The sequence below is a fragment of the Rhododendron vialii genome, chromosome 7a (assembly GCF_030253575.1).
Source record: "Rhododendron vialii isolate Sample 1 chromosome 7a, ASM3025357v1".
NCBI classification, from domain to species: Eukaryota; Viridiplantae; Streptophyta; class Magnoliopsida; order Ericales; family Ericaceae; genus Rhododendron; species Rhododendron vialii.
The window spans coordinates 12869148-12889640 of NC_080563.1; the positions used below are offsets into that span (position 1 = coordinate 12869148).

The 20493-nt window shown below is 36.9% G+C and overlaps 2 protein-coding genes across 3 annotated transcripts; both read left to right on the plus strand.

Annotated features, from left to right (window-relative positions):
* The first annotated feature begins 320 nt into the window (after positions 1 to 320).
* LOC131334853 (dynamin-related protein 4C-like) lies at positions 321 to 19685 on the plus strand. 2 transcript variants are annotated; one of them, XR_009202302.1, is made up of 2 exons: positions 321 to 2570; positions 19538 to 19685. XR_009202302.1 is itself a non-coding variant. In XM_058370146.1 (1 exon), exon 1 carries the CDS (start codon positions 416 to 418, stop codon positions 2498 to 2500), a length of 2085 nt encoding a protein of 694 aa, XP_058226129.1. In that variant the 5' UTR covers positions 321 to 415; the 3' UTR covers positions 2501 to 2751. The 2 variants fall into 2 exon arrangements, 1 of the variants encoding a protein (XP_058226129.1); XM_058370146.1 differs by lacking the exon at positions 19538 to 19685 and having other exon boundaries at positions 321 to 2751.
* LOC131334854 (dynamin-related protein 4C-like) lies at positions 17329 to 19518 on the plus strand. Its single transcript, XM_058370147.1, has one exon. It carries the CDS (start codon positions 17392 to 17394, stop codon positions 19465 to 19467), a length of 2076 nt encoding a protein of 691 aa, XP_058226130.1. The 5' UTR covers positions 17329 to 17391; the 3' UTR covers positions 19468 to 19518.
* Positions 19686 to 20493: the final 808 nt, after the last annotated feature.

Consider the following 20493-nt stretch of genomic DNA (forward strand, 5'->3'; position numbering starts at 1 on the left):
ATAATCAAAAAGCCTTTGTTTAGCCGTCGGTTTTGAAATGTATTTTTAAGATAAAAATACTTATAAGTTTGCATTTTTTTTTTTGTCAACATTTTAAAAATACTTATATATTTTCCAAAAAGTAAATATATATATATATATATATATATATATATATATATATATATATATATATATATATATCTTGATAAAAAAATCACTAAAAACGAAAACAAATAAGGATGACAAAAAAGTCTAAATTTTTGGAGAGAACATTTCTGAAATGAGAACCAGCTCTCAGCTTCCGGGCATAAACTCTATAAATACATCAGTTCTTCAAGGATAGTGCAGGCTTCCAAGCTTTATAAACTCCAGAAAATACTTCCCATAGTACACTTCCACCTACCATCTTTCCCCCCTTCTCTTCTCTCTCTAAATGGGTTCACGCGGTGAACATAGCATGGCAGCTGAACAACAGCTACAGAATGCCCATGTGGAGGACGAAGAAGGTAATCCAAGGGCCCTTGTTCTAGCACAGCCACTCTCAATAATGGCTGAAGATGGAGAAGAAACATCTCTTCCCATTTCAGCCCATCCGCCGCTGATGTTTTCCTTCAACGAGCGTATCCGCCCTCTGCTCGACGCGGTCGACAAGCTGCGCCACCTCAAAGTGGCCCAAGAAGGCATCCAGCTCCCAACCATAGTTGTGGTTGGCGACCAATCATCCGGAAAATCAAGTGTGCTGGAGTCCCTAGCCGGCATAAGTCTCCCCCGCGGCCAAGGCATTTGCACCAGGGTTCCCCTGATCATGAGGCTTCAACACCACCAAAATCCTCAACCGGAGCTCCACCTGGAGTACCATGGCAAAATAGTCCCAACCGGCGAAACCAACGTCGCGGAAGCCATTGTTTTGGCCACTGATGAGATTGCAGGCAACGGGAAGGGAATATCGCACACCCCATTGACTCTGGTGGTCAAAAAGAGAGGTGTTCCGGATCTTACTATGGTGGATCTCCCTGGGATCACTAGGGTGCCTGTTCATGGCCAACCTGAGGACATATATGAGCAGATCTCAGAGATTATAATGGAGTACATCAAACCAGAAGAGAGCATAATACTGAATGTTTTGTCTGCCACTGTTGATTTCCCTACATGTGAATCAATAAGGATGTCTCAGCGTGTCGACAAGTCCGGTGAGAGGACTCTTGCTGTGGTTACCAAAGCCGATAAAGCTCCTGAAGGTTTGCTTGAGAAGGTTACTGCTGATGATGTTAACATTGGGCTCGGTTACGTATGCGTGAGGAACCGGATTGGGGAAGAGTCCTATGAGGAAGCCCGCGAGGAAGAAGCCCATCTGTTTCAAAGTCATCCTTTGCTGTCCAAAATTGACAAGTCCATAGTTGGGGTTCCAGTTCTTGCTCAGAAGCTGGTGCATATACAGGCTATAATTATCTCCAAATGTTTGCCGGAGATTGTGCGGAAGATAAACGACAAGCTGAATTCCTGCGTGTCGGAGTTGAACAAAATGCCACAGCATCTATCTTCAGTTGGTGAAGCAATGACCGTTTTTATGAGGATCATTGGGTTTTCGAAAGAGTCTCTGAGGAAAATCCTCCTCAGAGGCGAGTTTGATGAATACCCAGAAGACAGAAGAATGCATTGCACTGCTCGGTTGGTTGAAATGCTGAACCAATACGCCGGTGAGCTTCAAAAGAGTGCAGAAAATAAGTTGACGGAGAACTTTCTTATGGATGAGATGAGGGTCCTAGATGAAGCTAAAGGAATTGGGCTACCCAACTTCCTCCCTCGCACTGCCTTCCTTGTAATTCTCCAGAAAAAGGTCAAGGAGATATCCAAAACACCTGTTGATTTCATGGCGAAAGTGTGGGACTACATCGAAACGGTGCTCATTACTGTTTTCATGAACCATTGCGAAAATTACCCTCAACTCCAATCGGCTATGAGGAGGGCGACCCATAATCTTGTAGCAAAGATAAAAGATGAATCTTTTGATAGAGTGATGGAGATTGTAGAGATGGAGAAGCTTGCGGATTATACTTGTAGTCCGGAGTACATGTCAGACTGGGGTAAGCTAATGGCTCAACAGAATTTGTTCATGGAGGTCATGAATGATTACTCCAAACCAACAAGGATAATGATTGAAGGTTTCGGGGAGATAGAGGTTGGGCATCTTCGGGGTCATTCAGATGTTAGAGAGCAGGCATTTGACATGAAAATGAGGATCACTGCATATTGGAAGGTTGTCCTGAAAAGGTTGGTCGATAGCATGGCTCTGCACTTGCTGCTACGCGTTCGGAACTTGGTTGACCAAGACATGGAAGCAGAGATTGTGAATGAGCTTATGGGATCTCCAATGGGTGGTCCAGGTGCAATACAAAGGATGCTTGAAGAATCTCCATCTGCTGCAAAAAAGCGTGAGAGGCTGAACAAGAGTATCAAGTTGCTTAAGGAATCTAAGGAGGTTGTGGCTCAGATCATCGATAGGATCACTGTCGATTAAAGCTAAAACTCCCTTTCTTACTCTTCTTTCTTGACTGTGTTTGGGTTGTGTCGTTTGGTTTATGACGTCGGTCAGTTTGTGTTACTTTTTTTTTTCTTGTTGGCTTTTCACGCTTATGTTTGTCGTTATGTCTGTCATTTTGTGTCGTTTGCACTAGGTGTTCGGTGTTCGGTGTTCCTGTTTCCCAAGCTGTCTACGATCTATAAAAAAGACTTATCATGAATATTACTATGAACGCCTTTTGTGTATTATATCAATTGCTGCAGCTTAGTATGCCTAGTTTGTTTTGTTTCATCTCTGTTGAGCATCATTTCGGAAGAGATTCATTTGCATTCACTCCAACTTTCCAATTTGAAAATCTCTGGATGCATGTGCCGATTTACGGAGATAGATGAAAATACAGTACATGGGTTGCAACCTACACTAATACTATCATGTAAGGGATAAAGGGGGGGAAAACTTACTCAAGCTCAAGTTGTGTCATGCTTGTTAACTGATGATGCAAGTTCAGCTCTCAGATAAAGAAGCTAATCTTTGAACCCAAGGCAACACCAAGGCCGATAACTGATCCTTCTTTTCATTTTGTTTGGATAACAAGGCCGATAACTGATCAAGTAACTAAGATTTAAAAACAATTGGCAACCAGTCAACCAAACGTAAATAACTTAATGGAGAATGCAATTCCTCTGATTCTTATTTCCATCCAGACTTGTGTAGATTCAAAATTATGGCTGATGGCCTATCACCATCTAAAAAAAAAAAGGAACAAGACTACCATTAATCTAAATTATGGCATTAGAAGGAAGTCCAAGGATAGAATTCCTCGCACACAAACCCTGCATAGTTGTGGAAGTAGTTCGAAGTTCCAAAAGAAATGAAAAATAGGGAAAGGAAGGAATGCAAGAAAGAAAGGAGGAGGGAATCTTTCGAGGTCTGCTACAGTCATCTGAAGTTTCTTCTGATTCCAAAGTAACAGGTTGCCATTGTGCGATGAGCAAAGAATGCTGACAACAATGCCTTGGTTGAGCCTAATGCTACCTCTTCAAAATGTGTAATTGTTCCCGTGTATTCTTCAATGGTCTCTAAGTGGAATACTAACTATCAAAATATCAGAAAACATTGTCAAAAGGGGTTTGCTTGAATGCAAGTTAACCCCATAATTTTAGCAGCGTTCTTTAAAATTAATAGTCAGATCAAGTAAGTAGCTGCAGTTACGAAGGTGTGGACATTGTCCCCAATATGCGTTATGTGGAGGGAAAGGAATAGGACTTTTGATTGATGGCCAAATGGCTAATCAGAGACCCAAGTTGGCTTTACTTTGAGCTTTAGCATTTTGGATCACGGGGGGATTCCGTCACTCCTTTTTGTTTGCTGAATTCTCAGGATTGTCACACTTTGGTGAAGACTTAATTCTATTCTTTTGTGCATTCCTCCTTTTTATGTAATTGGGTGACGCCCCATTGGTGTCCATTTAATGAAACTCTATCTACTAGACTACTACTAATAGATAATAATAATTCCGGACCAAAGGTAGATGATATCTCTCAGATGAAATATAATACTATAGGGAAACAAGCTTCTTGATGCATCATGAATATATAACCACAATGAATATAAATAACCTTTCTGATTCTCCTCCCGTTCATTTTGGTTACGGAAAGAGAAAGTCGTTTATGAGATCGCTTCACACCTCGCGGTGCTTACACCTATTGCCTATCGAAGTTCTGTTCAAAAACCTCGTGTGCCTGCAGGAACCAAATACTATTTGAGACACATACCAAAGGGAGGCAATCCTCCAAGAACATGGCCAATTTGTTCACAAGTGATCGAGATTCTGAAAGAGATTGGAGAGCAGTCAACCATCCGAAAATTAGGGTCTCGGAAGCATCAGATGTTCTAACCGTAGTGGAACTTGGTCCAACTATATTTCCTTTTCCGATATATCAAAAAACTTGTCAAACTAAAATTAAGCGAGGGAGTCGGAGTATGTGCACACCAAACATGGTATTAATGGGCCCATATATAGGATTGATAATCCCATCGTGATGTTCCTAGCTAGACGGGCTATTATGGCCATCTTGGGCCGTCTATCCGCTTGGGTTTCACCATAAGTGATCTGTGTTTTGTATACTTGTATTTGTAGAGGAAACCCACATACAAAATCACCTTCTGCCAATGCTTGGTCACAGTTTCTGCATAAGAATGGTATCGATACAAGAATCTTCCAGGCATTAAGCTTAATTTCTGGGGAGTTTTATGCTTCTCTTCTTGGAGGCATGTACAACGTACTGATCACAAATTATCAAGTGAGGGATCCCTCACTTTGTTAAAATGCGGGACTTTCATTTTTCGATCAAATTTTGAAAATTCGAACCGTTCAATATGTGCAGAACGTGATTTTAAGGGTCCCCGCGAGAAATCAGCGAAAAAAATCCGAACCGGATGAAGCCCTTCCCGGTCATTTTTTTTGCTGATTTCTCACGGGGACCCTTAAAATCACATTCTGATCACTTTGAGCGGCTCGGATCATCGAAATCCAATCGGGAAGGGGAGTCCCGCATTTTAAAAAAATGCGGGATCTCTCACCGGAACCCGACTGACGTACTGATATACCAATAGCCTACTTTGTTCCTAATGGCCATTTTGTTGTCTTCATTTAATATTTTTTCCCTTAACGAGAGGAATAAAAAAGTTCAAAATTATGACCGAAACCCAAAAAATTTCAGGTAAAAACCAAAGCCGGTTTTTTTGGGATTGTTTTGAAAATAGTTTGATCAGTTTCGGTCATAATTTTTTACTTTTTCAATTTCTTTCGTTGAGACAAATAAAAAATTAATAAAAGTTTCTGGCAAAACTAATTATAATGATTTTTTTTTTAATAAAGACTTAAAAATAAAAAAAAACAGTCTTGTTTAGGAAATTCTGCCCCGTTTTCACTAACAAAAATAAGTAAAAACTTAAGGCATTTTACCATTTTGTTTCCACTAACAAAAAACTTTCAGCATTATACCATTCCGTTTCCACTAACGAAAAAGTTGTAATCAAACTATTTTTGCTACAGTAACTCTACTCATAAACCATCAACAACTTATTCACTATCGAAAACAATTTGATATTTCTCAACAACTTATTTACTACCGAAACACCAGGAAGGATTGTTATGGTACAAAATAAAATTTTCCATGAAAATGTCTACACATTTTCTTTTTTGAACATTTTCATAGATTGTTTTTATGTAATCTAACATTTTTGTTTTACCGAATGACAAAAAGTAACCGGCCAAAAAGCGCGTGAATTCCTAGGAGGAAAAAGATGTCACGAGTTCCTAGTTCCTACTTCCTACTGTACTTCCTAAGGGCAAGGTAGGTACGTGGGATCCAAATTCATATGTCTGAACTTTGCGTTATTATAAACTTAATTTAAATTTAAAATTTTTGTTCTTATTTAAATTTTTTTTGCGTTTATTAATTTTGCGTCAAATTTTTATAGGTTATTAATTCGTCTCGACGAGAGGAATCGAAAAAATTAAAAAAAATTCACTTTTACCCAATTATTTTGAGAAATAACCACTTTTTAACCCAAAAAATGACATTTTGCTCTAAAAAGTTGTTATTTCTCAAAATACTTGGGTAAAAGTGAAATCTTTTTACTTTTTCGATTCGTCTCATCGAGACTAGTTAATAGCCAACAAAAGTTTGGTGTAAAACTAACAAATGCGAAAAAAATTCAAATAAGGACAATTCTCAAATTTAAGTTAAGTTCATAAGAACGCAAACTTAAATTTGAAAATTTTATCCTTATTTGAATTTTTCTCGCATTTGTTAATTTTGCACCGAACTTTTGTGAGTTATTGATTCGTCTTGACCAGAGAAATTGAAAAAGTAAAAAAAAATTACTTTTACCCAAGTATTTTGAGAAATAATTTTTTTTGTTAAAAAGTGGTTATTCCTCAAAATACGTGGATAAAAGTAAAAAAAAATATTTTTCCGATTCCTCTCGTCGAAGCGAATCAATAACCCACAAAAGTTTGGTGTGAAACTAACAAATGTGAAAAAAAATTCAAATAAGTACAAAACTCGCAAGTTTAAGTTAAGTTCGAAAGAACACATAATTCCAACCTTGGTAATGCGGCTCGAGTGACATGATTGTCGGATTGGTTAGGAGTCAACATAGTTGGAATATTTTTCGCTCTTCGTGATGCTGTTTTATTCTCTTGCCCTTTCATCACTGTAACACCTTCATGGTTCATTACTAAAATCACCATCCTTTTGCTGTTCCAATACACACACGGAATGTTTCAAATGAGGATCTCTTCAAATGCAGACATCCCTTTTCCGATCGAATTTCGATGATCCAAGCCGCTCAATGTGTTTAAAACGTAATTTTAAGGGTTATCCATGAGAAATCGGCATAAAAAATGACCGGGATGCAAAATGTGATGTGGACTTATTATTAATTAAGTGAATTGATTTTCACACACCCTTTTATTTTAAATGATTTTTTTTTTGTAGTGATGTAAAATTACATGATTATCCTTTTCATATGTGAAGGAAAAGATGTATGAGTATGAAGGGTAGTTTTTTTTATTCTAAATGAATAAAAACAAAAAAAAATGAAATGCACTTTTACAAAAGGAAAGTATGAAAATCAATTTTCTTAACTAATTATAATCATCCACCCATTGTGCTGGCAATAGAGGGGACCGAAAAGAAAAAGTATGAGCATGTCAGCCTACTGGGCTGACGATAAGCACACTAACTAGAAGACAATGAAAATAAGTATTTATGTATACTTTTTACACTCTTTAATATACATTTACACACTTACTATTGTCAGTCTATTGAACTGATTTTAGAATTTTTCTAAAGAAAAAGTAGAGAAAGTGCCAAGACCTCTTTAAAGGAGCCGTAATTCTCCTGCCCAGACATTTGTTAAGGAAAAAGAAAAGGTAAGTTGTTATAAAATTAAAAAGATAAAGAACAACGGAACACAAAGATATATTATGAGGATAGTTTCTTCCAGAACTATAGAGAAAGGAGTTATTGAAGTATTTCTCACAACTTTACTTTAACTCGTTTACAATAGTATTCCTCTTGTTGTGGGGACTGAAAAGAAAAAGTAAGAGCATGAATTAGGTTAGCACTGCAAAAAGGAGAGAAAGTGTGGAAGACCGCTTTAAAAAAGGGAGTCTGATTTTGTTTTACCCTCACCAAATGAGAGTGAACATTTTCTGTCATTTTTATTGGTTCATTCAAACTTGCAGCTCCCAGCAAATAGATTTAATCATGGTTAGCATTTAAAGTCACAAAATAAGGAAAGGTTACGGAAAATCTACTTCCCATAAACTCGTTGAAGATAGGTACTACTATCTACAAGATGCTACATGCACAACGGTTGAATAAAACATCAAACACAACCTATCTTCATCTGTTCATTGTTGTAATAAATGGTCAAGATTCGTTCAAACTTTTCCTTGGAAGAGTTAAACTTTTCATTGAAAGAGTTTTTTTAAAATCTAGAGCGTCCAAACACATCTGAACGGTCAGAATTTATTACACAACACACACAACGATTGTGTGAGTATTTTGGTATCATTTCCGTACTATTTAATCAAGAATAATGTGAATGCACGCACTTTTTTCGGTGCTTTGTATTTGTGGAACGCAATGTTGAACTACAATAGTTGAACACAAAGATATATAATGAGGATAGTTTCTTTGAGAACTATTGAGAAAGGAGTTATTGAACTATTTATCACAACCTTACTTTTAACTCTTTTACAATAATATTCCTCTAATTTTCCTGATGAATAAAATGGAGAACTGAGGCTCCTGTTTAAAAATGAAAGTTTTAGGCCATTGTACAAAAACTTGAGAGGCTAGAGTGTGAAGTGCAAGTAACGGGCAATTCACCGCTTGAATTCCTGACTGAGTTTTCTTTTTTTCCAGTTCGGTTTAGTTCGAGTCATTTGTAGGCTCTTTCCGGGTCCAAAATAATTATTGAAACCGTTAACTTTTCAGAGCTCATCAAAAAATGTTCACTATGTCAGAACTCACGTCAATCAAACACCATTTTATATGATTTTGAAATGCATTTAGCTTCATATAATTGTGTTACATATGTTGCAATCCAGTGTTTTGCACTTTCTTTTTTATACAAACTTAATTCATTTTCGAAATCATATAATAGTATCCGATCGACGTGATTTTCGACATGCTCAATGTTCTTGACAAATTTTAAAAGTGAGCGATTTAGATTATAACGGCCCAAAAATGGACCAGATTGGGGGAAGGAAACTAGAGTGGATCTCAGTCCTTGAATTCCACCGCCCCTCACACTTTCTTTTTATTGCAAAGGTTCAATCCAATAACATCCTTCATTGCTCCAATGACATCATTATCTTGATGTCATCTTGAGAATCATTCAATAAATAAAGTAAAAGTAGAAGAAAATGCGGAAGACCTATTAAAATGCGTGACTGGTCCATGAAAATAAATTGGACAGTTAGGTAATTTGTAGGTCTACCCAAGTTTATTTTGAAGATTCAAATCATTCATAATTTAGAGCTTGTCAAAAACATTAGTCACATCAAAACTCAAGTTAATTGAATTCAATTGGCTTCAGAATACATAACAAGATTACAACACCTAGACAAAACTCATTTAATCCAGTTATCTCAAGACAAATGCATTCCAAAATTTCATCAATCGATACTGAATCAACTTGATTTTTGTTATAATCGATATCATCGATGAGCTCCAAACGCATGAAGGATTCAGATTACCCAAACGGACCCAAAAAAAAAACTACAAATGGACTAATTGAATGGTCTGGTCTATTTTTACGTCCGCCCAAACAATTGTAATGAAGGAAAAAGAAGCCAGAGCATGAATACCGGTAGTAAAAGAAGTTAGAGCAAATGTGGAAGACTTCGGAGTCCACTTTCTCCTGTTTGGTGTCACCTTGATTTTGGAGAAGGGGACTTAAGAAGGGGGACTGGATTTTGGACTGGAACTAATAAATTGTTGAATTGCTGTAATATTATTTGAACAGTGAAACCAGAAAGGCTGGAAACACTTTGTATTAGTTATTATATTCCATAACATTAATAATTAAGTGTTTGCACTTTGTATTTTTAGTTAGCAGTAACATCATTTATTCATTTTATTTTTATGAAAGAAAATCTCTTGATAAAATCGGGACTGAATCCTGACTCACGATTCAAATTGGACTTGAAATGTGAGACTTTTGGATTAGAATTGGATTGCATTTTCTAAAAATCGTGAGATACGAATTATGATTGGATTCATAGAAAGCCGATCCAATCCAAACCGTAAACAGCCCTAATAATATGTAAAATGTATATTGATATTCGAATATTGTCCGTGCCTACTATCTACTAGGGAGAGGTTGACAAGACCGTTTTAACATCAACAAAAGTAAAAGGGAATTGATTTTGTCATTTTTTTTTTGTTAATGTCACTCTTTTTCTCTCACAAAATAAATCATCTAATGAAGACATAAAGATGGGTGACATTAACAAAAACGAAAGTGAGACTTTTGGATAGCAGTGACATCATTTATTCATTTTATTTTTATGAAAGAAAATCTCTTGATAAAATCGGGACTGAATCCTGACTCACGATTCAAATTGGACTTGAAATGTGAGACTTTTGGATTAGAATTGGATTGCATTTTCTAAAAATCGTGAGATACGAATTATGATTGGATTCATAGAAAGCCGATCCAATCCAAACCGTAAACAGCCCTAATAATATGTAAAATGTATATTGATATTCGAATATTGTCCGTGCCTACTATCTACTAGGGAGAGGTTGACAAGACCGTTTTAACATCAACAAAAGTAAAAGGGAATTGATTTTGTCATTTTTTTTTTGTTAATGTCACTCTTTTTCTCTCATAAAATAAATCATCTAATCAAGACATAAAGATGGATGACATTAACAAAAACGAAAGTGACAAAATACTCCCCAAGTAAAACAATCAGGAAGATGCTAGAGTGTCCCCCCTCCTGTATGGGGGACACGGTATCACCCAATTTATCAGACGTCCGGTTCATCACAATCGTTAATTAAAATATTACATAATACTTGGTACTTAGAGAACCGGTCACTCTAAACCAAAAAAAAAAAACTTAACACATGCCTTTTTAAGTAAGTTTTAACCATGGTTTATACCGTTTTTTTCCTCTAGGACTAGGACCTCTTCCTTCTTCTCCAATTGCTGTCCAGAATTGGGGGGGAAAAACACGAAGACAAGACCCTAGCCCCGCCATGTGAGCAGTCCGGCGACTCCCGTACGAATAGTCCGGCAACTCCGGAAAGATGTGTTGATCTCTCACGACTCTCCCTTTGGTCTGTTTTTGTTTTTCTGGGAAAAATTAGGGTTTTGCGTATTGATTTTGTTTTTCGATACATCACGTAAGGATCTGGTTTTTTGTTTTACTCCATTTGATTTTCACCGAATAATAAGATTTCGTTCTTGTTTTACCCTTCTATTTGATGTGTTCAAGTCTTTGTGTTCAGAGTCGTAGAACAGAGAGAAGGCTTTAAGTTTAAGCTACCAATTGTCTATTCATATCCTGTGCATCTTTTTCTTTTCCTGATAATGGGAACAAATTTGTTGGAACTGTAGCTCATGTGTTAAACATAAGAGGTACCGATGAGTTTCAGGCAGGAATAGACGTGTTGGATGTCGTCGAGAGAAGTCGGAAAAAGAGTACTAGTGAATGCAGTAGGGCTACGGGGTTTTCTTGTAGGGTAGCGCTACAGGAGAAAGTTGTAGGGCTACCGGATTGTGTTACGGTTAGGGTTGTAATAGGGCAAGTATAAAGGCTCTCTGTTGTAACACTCTAAAGATAGACTGTGATCATCAATAACAAAAGGTTGCTCTCTCACTCCCGTGGACATGTCCGGTTTTAGGGAACTATATATACTTCTGTGTCGATTTCTTTATTGCTTTTATACACGTGAATCGTGTGCGTGTGTGTTGCGATCCTAATAAAATTGCATCATGTACCAAAAAAAAAGATTAAGAGAATCGAAGAAAATGCTGTTTTGTGTTTGGGTTTTTCCAAAGTTTGCATGAGAACGAGTCCTTATACCACCACATTCATTCACACATCTACACTCACAATAGGAGTGGAGCCCGCACACAATACACATCTAGTATGTGTGGACCCTATCCTTATTGTGAGTTGGGTATATAAATGGGTATGTGAATGAATGTGGTATTAGAATTATTGATCTACTAATGATTTGGGATCTGAATTGCTGGTTTTAATCTGAACCATTGGATCATTTCATTAAATGTGTTGGTCATGTTTTGGAGCAAAGGTGTGGCAGATGAGAGGAGAGAGTTATGTGGGGAGGATCTGAGTTGGAAGTTTCTCTGCTGCTACCGTGCACTTGCTTTCATCCATGTCCCTTTACTCTTCCACTTACACGTGTCCAAAAAATCTTAACTTTGACTCTCTCTCTCATATCTCTTCTCTATAAATCCATGGCGCCACCGACTGAGTTTTCCGCCGATCTGTCCACTATTGGGAAACTAATTGAAGAAATGTCCATCTTCGGAAACGTTTTGTAAAATTAATTCATCGCGTAGTATATATCAAAATTTGTGATGTCAATCGCGCACATGTAAAATGTGTTTTACGAAGCTTGCGTAGCAACAAAATCCATGCAAACAAGTAACGCATTCTGGAAATGCGATTTCTAAAAAAAAAAGGGGCATCACGCAACTTGAAGATACTTTCGTATTTTTAGGTAAAACCATCCGGAAAAACCCCTAGCCCCTTGTTTTTTGGTCAATCGAAAAATAACTCCTAGCCCCTTCAAGCGTCTGTTTAGCTATCTTTTCGAAATGAGACCGGTGGATTTGGATTAAAAAATATGAAGCGATATTTTTTATTTTTATTCAAAAAAAATACAGTTGTTAGTTTTGCGTCTAATTTTTGTAAGTAATTGGTTCGTCTTGATAAAAGGAACTGAAAAAGTAAAAAAGTTATATCAAAACTCATAATTTTTTTTAAAAAGACAAAAATAAATGAAAAAGACAGTTTTTTTTATACTTATTTTTTGTATTTTTCAAAAAAGTTATGGGCTCCGATAAAAACTTAAACTTTTTAGATTCCTCTCGTCGAGACGAACCGATCGATAAGAGCTATTTTAGAATTTGTAGGGTGTTTCAAAATTTGTAGGGCCTTTATGAATGCCGAAAAAGCATTTACGAATATCGGATTAAGCTAATTTTTTTACAAGAATCTATAAAAAAAAATTTAAGAATAACTTACAGTTCGAATCATCTCAATTTGATAGGCCAAAAAAATGATGAAACTGACTAAAATACAAATCAAAACATAGTGAATGGTCTATATCGTTATCATTGTATTGTAGTCGTAGGACTGCAATACATTTCACTAAAGCACTAGACTTGAGTTTAGAAACTATAAGGTTGAACGTGTAGAATTGAAAGGTACTTAGTGAGTAATTTATTTTGATGACTGATCCACACCGTTAAGATTGAACATCTTATCAATTCTAGAATTGACGCCAAAATTGGTGATAATCAGATATCAAACAACCACAGGATTGCAACACATTTGGTGGATCTAGAGCATTAAAGTCTTATACTACATCACTCAAGAACCGTTTGAGCTATTTTTTATAAATCCAAACCATCAATCTTTTACGTAGGAGGGATTAAGTCAATTATTGTTTAGATTGAAGTAAATTGCTCATCGGTACATACTTCATCGGGCGTAAGTTGTCACTCTAATAGTGAATTTTGGTACCTATAAAAAACCTTAATAAAGTTTATATAGCCCAAAATTTACTAGAATAATTATACCAATGCTAATAACGAAATCATCGGTCTCGATTATTAAAATAATTTATGTACTAGCCTCCGTTTCATTTTAATACTACGTACTATTCAAGATAATGGCAAAAATTGCGTAACATTGAAAATTTGCATAGCAACCAAGAAGTAGACGAGTGGACGTCTTGCTTTTCCACTCGGACGGCGGCAATTTCAAATTTTGGAAATCATTCTACATGCCCAGTTGCACCAACATGAAGTTTACATTATAAACTTTATCGGTACAATTTTATTTTTCAGAAAGTCTGTTTGCACAGCGAAAGCTGCACAGCAGCCGTGCACATACCAGTTTTGCGTCTGTCTTGGGTCTCGCGAAGATGATTGGAGCCGCTGGCTAAATTTTGAAGCAAAGTTAGATGATTCGTAAACACTCTTCCCGATATCGGATTGAGGTGATTTTTTACAGGGACCATAAACGAAATATTTTGAACAAAATGAGCGGCTCCGATCATCTTTGCGAGACCCGAGACAGACGCAAAACTGGTTTGTGCACGGCTGCTGTGCAGCCTTTGCTGTGCAAGTAGCAGCGTTGTTTATTTTTTTGGTCGATCTGGACAGATAGGGTTTCACGTTGGAAACCACTTTATCATGAGTGCAAAAATTGGTGATAATCAAACGTTAGAAACCACTTGATCGGTACCATTCTGATGTTTCCAAATGTATTTAAGACCCCGTTCCAGAAACCTTCTTAAAAAATAAGCAGCTTATTTCACATTTTCAAACTCAAAAATAATGTAAATGAAAAATAAATTTTTAATTTTTTTTGCATCGTATAAAAGATCTCAATGAGATCTTTCAAACAAGATCCATAGTGTATATTTTTAGATTTCAATAAACTCCTCATTTTTGAGCTTGAAATTGTCTTCTTAAAAAATAAGGGTTTTTTTCCGTTTCCGGAACGGAGCCTAAGTCTTATATATAGTACACCACTATAGTACCTCATGGGTTAATTTTTGGCCATCAGAATCGTCTATTTTTTAATAATAGCAACAAATATCATATTACCAAGGATAAAGTCTATCGAGTTTTGGGATCGGACGTAAAATAACATTTTTTTCATGATTTCTTCATCTAGATGATCTACATGAAGGGCTTCCTAAAACCCGATGGGCCAAATAATTGATGAGACTTACTACAACATAAGGCAAAGCAAAAGCGAACGGTCCAGATCGTTGTCATTGTGTTGCGTTCGTTGGAGTGCAGTGCATTTCACTAAAGCACTACATTAAGTTTAGGAAACCATAAATGTTGAACGTTTAGAATTCAAAGATACTTAGGAGTAATTTATTCTGATCACCGATCTAAACCGTTAGGATTAAACATCTTATCAATCTAGAATTGACGCCAAATTTGGAGATAATCAGTTACCAAACAACCACAAGATTTCAACACATTCGGTGGATCTGGAGCATTAAAGTACTATACTACAACACTCAAGAACCGTTTTAGTTTTTTTTTTTTTAAATCCAAACCGTCTATCTTTTTACGTTGGAGGGTTTTAGGTAATTCTTATTTAGATTGAAGTAAATCGCTCATCGTTACAGACTTCATCGGACGTAAGTTATCACTATAATAGTGAATTTCAGTACCTATATACAAATTCTTAATACTTTTTATTGAACCCAAATATGAAGAGAACAAATAAACCGATCCTAAAAACCAAATCATCGGTCTCGATTATTGAAATAACTTATGTACTGAGCTCCGTTAAATTATACTGTTCAAGATAATTGCAAATATTTCATAAAATTGATTTTTTTTTCCACACCTAACTACGGTTAAACCCATAGGAAAAAATATCAAGTCATGCCAGGTTATGTACTATTATGCCTTTGTTATGCTTTTATGGTGTAATGTTATATCTTGTTTGCTTTTTGGCTTTTTTATTGGCACTAGAATCGAGGTTTAAAAATGTTATGCCCCTTTTTTTTTGTTATGCCTCAATCGTTTTGGGTTATGCTTCGCAATGCCTTTTATTATGGTCACTAAATTACGACACACATTTTATACCCTTTAGTGCATTTTATGCTTATTCCTTTTTTTGCTATACCACTGTTATACCCGTTAATGGAGATGTCATACTCATGTTTATGTCCACTAGATTTATGATACGGCTTTTTTTCGTATAGTTATGGAAAACTGATTTTGGCACACAAATTTTTTATTATGGCACTCCAAAATTTATTTTTTAGTATGTTTTGCTAGGTATAATTTTTACACTAAAAAATAAATTTTCAAGTGGCATAATAAATAAATAAAAATGGAGTACCAAAAATCATTTTCCTTAGTTATTCTCTTTAGTACAAAAATATGTGTGGAATCGTTACCGGGAATCATATATGTCCTTGTGCGGAAGTGGAATTCGTACGAATAAGGGGAAACCGTCCAATAAAGTGGTCCCCTCCGTCCTCGTACATCTGCTTTTTCATTTTTTCTTTTGGTGGCCCCCTCCGTCCTCGTACATCTGCTTTAAATGTTATTCCATTCTTCCTCCTTCCTAACTAGAAGTACGTCGTAACTTCTTTTGGTGGTCCCCTCCGTCCTCGTACATCTGCTTTTTCATTTGTTCTTTTGGTGGAATGTTCTTTCATTCTTCCTCCTTCCAACTAAGTAACGTCTTTGTCTACTAGTAGTCATTTTTTCCGTATCTTTTATTTTTCACGATTTTTGTTTAGTTTTTCGTCGTAATTTTTGAAAAATATTTATTTATTTCGATGAAAGAAATTCGAAAAGTATAGAAATATGAGTTAATGTTGAAAAAAGTTTATATAATAAGATGACACTTTAAACAAAAGAGACAGTTATTTGGTAGTAGTGTTTTACTTTTTACTTTTTCACTTTTGCTTTTGGTCATAATTAATTCAAAAGATATGATGCGAATGTAACAAAAATTAAAAAATAAAAACATAAAACTCAAAAGGCTAAAATGCCCTAACTTGGACAGCAACCGTTGGTTAAACAAACTGTACCGAACCGTTTGGTGTGGTTTTTAGCCGAAATTTTAACTGTGGTTTTGGTTATTAAATTTAAAAGGCAGTCCATTTCGTTTCAATTTCGATTTTAGCCAATAACCGAACCGTACTATAACCACAACTGAACTGCAATATAATTAGAAAACTACACTTATACGTTATTTTATTTTGTTGTCTTTGAATATTTGTTGTATTAGCTTGTTGCCTTTTGGATATTTTGTTGTTGGACAATGATTTTTAGTGTCTTTGAACCATTGGTGTAATAGTGTATTAGTTTGTTGACTTCCACAGAGATTTCATTGTTGAATATTTTGTATCTTTAACTCTATTAAAAATTTTGACCTCCAATTGGGTGAAAAAGCATACTGAACCGAAAGCTGTGGTTTCGATTATGGTTTAGATTAAAAAAAAAAAACGTCCATTGTGGACATGGTTTTTGTTTTAAAGTATTTGTTTCGGTTTAGGTTTAGGTTTTGCCAATAATTGTATAGAACCGCACCGTTGCCATTTCTAAAGATGGTAGTGTAGGACTATAATGAATCAGCGTTATGAAAACACAAAATTAACCCCATTGTTGGAATAGGGAAGAGTTACATTTTATGGGGAATCAATCCAGCACCACACTCATTTTTATACTTTTTTTTTCCTATGGAGAACGAATGATGTGGGACTGAAGAGCCTGTAGTGACCTTCTCGTAGTGCTCAATATTGTGTAGCATCCAAGCCGTCTATCTCGACAATTAATGGTTCAAATATATTTTGTTAATTCTTACCGGGTAAGAGTTAATTTTGATTGGTAAGAATGCTTCAACAAATCTAAATCAATAATTGCGAAACGAACGATCGATGTGATGTAACAATTTAATTCAAATCTAGTAGTAAAAAGACTTGGAAAAAGTCATGCCTGAGGGCCCTTTAAATTCTTGCGTACCTAGACTTGGCATCCTTCAGTCCACTTCCAGTCTTCCACCAAGCATATCTATCTCTCTCTCTCTCTCTCTCTCTCTCTCTCTCTCAATGGGCTCGCATGGTAAACAACAGCAGCAGATAACCCATGAGGTGGACGAAGAAGGCCATCCAATAGCCATTTTTCATGCACAGCCACTCTCAGTAGTGGCTGAAGAAGGAGAAGAAACACATGTTTCCATTTCAGTCCCCCCGCCCCTGATGTTTGCCTTCAACGAGCGCATCCGACCTCTGCTCGACGCGGTCGACGAGCTGCGCCACCTCAAAGTGGCCCAAGAAGGCATCCAGCTCCCAACCATAGTTGTGGTTGGCGACCAATCATCCGGAAAATCAAGTGTGTTGGAGTCCCTAGCCGGCATAAGTCTCCCCCGTGGCCAAGGCATTTGCACCAGGGTTCCCCTGATCATGAGGCTTCAACACCACCAAAATCCTCAACCGGAGCTCCACCTGGAGTACCAAGGCAAAACGGTCCCAACTGACGAAACCCAGATCGCGGAAGCCATTGTTTTGGCCACTAATGAGATTGCAGGCAACGGGAAGGGAATATCGCACACCCCATTGACTCTGGTGGTCAAAAAGAGAGGTGTTCCGGATCTTACTATGGTGGATCTCCCTGGGATCACTAGGGTGCCTGTTCATGGCCAACCGGAGGATATATATGAGCAGATATCTGGGATTATTATGGAGTATATAACACCAGAAGAGAGTATAATACTAAATGTTCTATCTGCTACTGTTGATTTCCCTACTTGTGAATCAATAAGGATGTCTCAGCGTGTCGACAAGAACGGTGAGAGGACTCTAGCTGTGGTTACTAAAGCTGACAAAGCACCCGAAGGTTTGCTTGAGAAGGTTACTGCTGATGATGTGAACATTGGGCTTGGTTATGTTTGCGTGAGGAACCGTATCGGCGACGAGTCCTATGAGGAAGCCCGCATGGAAGAAGCGTCTCTGTTCCAAAACCATCCTTTGCTATCCAGGATGGATGAGTCCATGGTTGGGATACCAGTTCTTGCTAAGAAGCTGGTGCAGATACAGGGTAAAATTATCTCGAAATGTTTGCCGGATATTGTGCGAAAGATAAATGACAAGCTGAATTCCAGTGTATCAGAGTTGAGCAAAATGCCACAGAATGTATCTTCAGATGCTGAAGCAATGACGGTGTTTGTGAGGATCTTTTGTTTATCCAGAGACTGTCTGAGAAAAATACTCTTGAGAGGGGAGTTTGATGAATACCCAGAAGACAAAACAATGCATTGCACTGCTCGGTTGTTTGAAATGCTGAACCAGTTCGCCGTTGAGCTTCAAAAGAGTGCAGAAAATAATAAGTCGACTGAGAACTTTCTTGTGTATGAGATGAGGGTCCTAGATGAAGCCAAAAGAATTGAGCTCCCCAACTTCCTCCCTCACACTGCCTTTCTTGTAATCCTCCAGGAAAAGGTCGAGCAGATATCCAATACGCCAATTGATTTCATGGAGAAAGTGTGGAACGACATTGAAAGAGTGGTTACAACTGTTTTTACGAAACATTGCGAAAATTACCCTCAACTCCTATCGGCTATGAGAAGGGCGATCCATAGTCTTGTGGCAAAGATGAAAGCTAAGTCTTTTGATAGAGTAATGGAGTTTGTAGAGATGGAGAAGCTCACAGATTATACGTGTAGTCCAGAGTACATGTCAGAATGGGGTAAGCTTATGGCTCAACAGAATAATTGCATAGAGCGCATAAATAGTACTCGTCCCTACTACTCAGAGATAACGATTGAAGGTTTCGGGAATATACAGATTGGGCATCTTCGCGGTCTTTCAAATGTTAGAGAGCAGGCGTTTGACTTGAAAATGAGGATCACTGCATATTGGAAGGTTGTTCTGAAAAGGTTAGTCGATAACTTGGCTCTGCACTTGCAGCTACATGTTCGGAACTTGGTTGATCGCCACATGGAACCAGAGATTGTCAACGAGCTAATGGGATCTCAAGGGGACGGTCCACGTGCAATTCAAAGGATGCTTGAAGAGACTCCATCAGCTGTGAAAAAGCGCGAGAGGCTGAACAAGAGTATCAAGTTGCTTAAGGACTCCAAGGAAGTCGTGGCTCGGATCATGGATAGGATCGCTTTCGATAATTAAAGCTCAAACTCTCTTTCTTAGTGTCTTGTTTCTCGACGCTGTTTGGTTTATGTTGTTTGGTTACTGGTCAGTCAGTTTGTTTGTGTTGCTTTTGTTTTTCTCTTTGGCTAGTCGTGCTTATGTCTGTCGTTTTGTGTGGTTCGCACTAGGTGATCCTGCTTCCTAAGCTGTCTATGATCTATAAGAAAGACTTGTCATGAATATTACTATGAAGGCCTTTTGGGTATTATTATTATATATTTGTTTGGCTGGGATTTTTGCTTACTTCAAAAATATGATTGGATGCTAACGTTCTAGAAAAGGCTTGTAATTATTCTTTTCAGAATTAACTTATAAAAGCCAAACTTAATCAGGCGATTGTAGTGTCGGTTCAATTACCTCAACGAAAAGGTTTTTTCTATCTAGAAGTATTCAAACAGCACAACGATTCATTAGAAATTCGACAAACTAAAGAATAAACAAAATACCTTGATTAATTCAAAACAACTTGCCTTCCAATTAATTCTCCAACTTCTCAAACAAACGAAATAAATTACAATGTGATTACTACTGCTACAAAATATTCTTAACGACTTCGAACTAAGTCTAAGTTCCTAAATTACTGCCTACTGGACAAACCAAGCATAACATAGCTTTTGTTTGATGATTTGTGTGGGGTTTTTTCCTTCCTTCATTTCTTCTATTTATAGGCAAACTCTTGAGTCTTCTCCACAGCTTTTATTTTCCCGTCTAGCTGCTTTCGAACTCACCTCAACTTTGAATTCAAACTTTCCCTCCATGATTTTTGCTTACAATTATCCGCCTAGCGCAAAATGTCACTTTTTGCCCTAAAAAATGGTTATTTATCAAAATATTTGGGTAAAAGTGAATTTTTTTTACTTTTTTTTGATTCGTCTCGTCGAGACGAATCAATAGCTGACAAAAATTTGGTGTAAAACTAACAAATACGAAAAAAATGTCACTTTTTTCGCATTTGTTAGTTTGTACCAAACTTTTGTGAGTTATTGATTTTTCTCGACTAGAGGA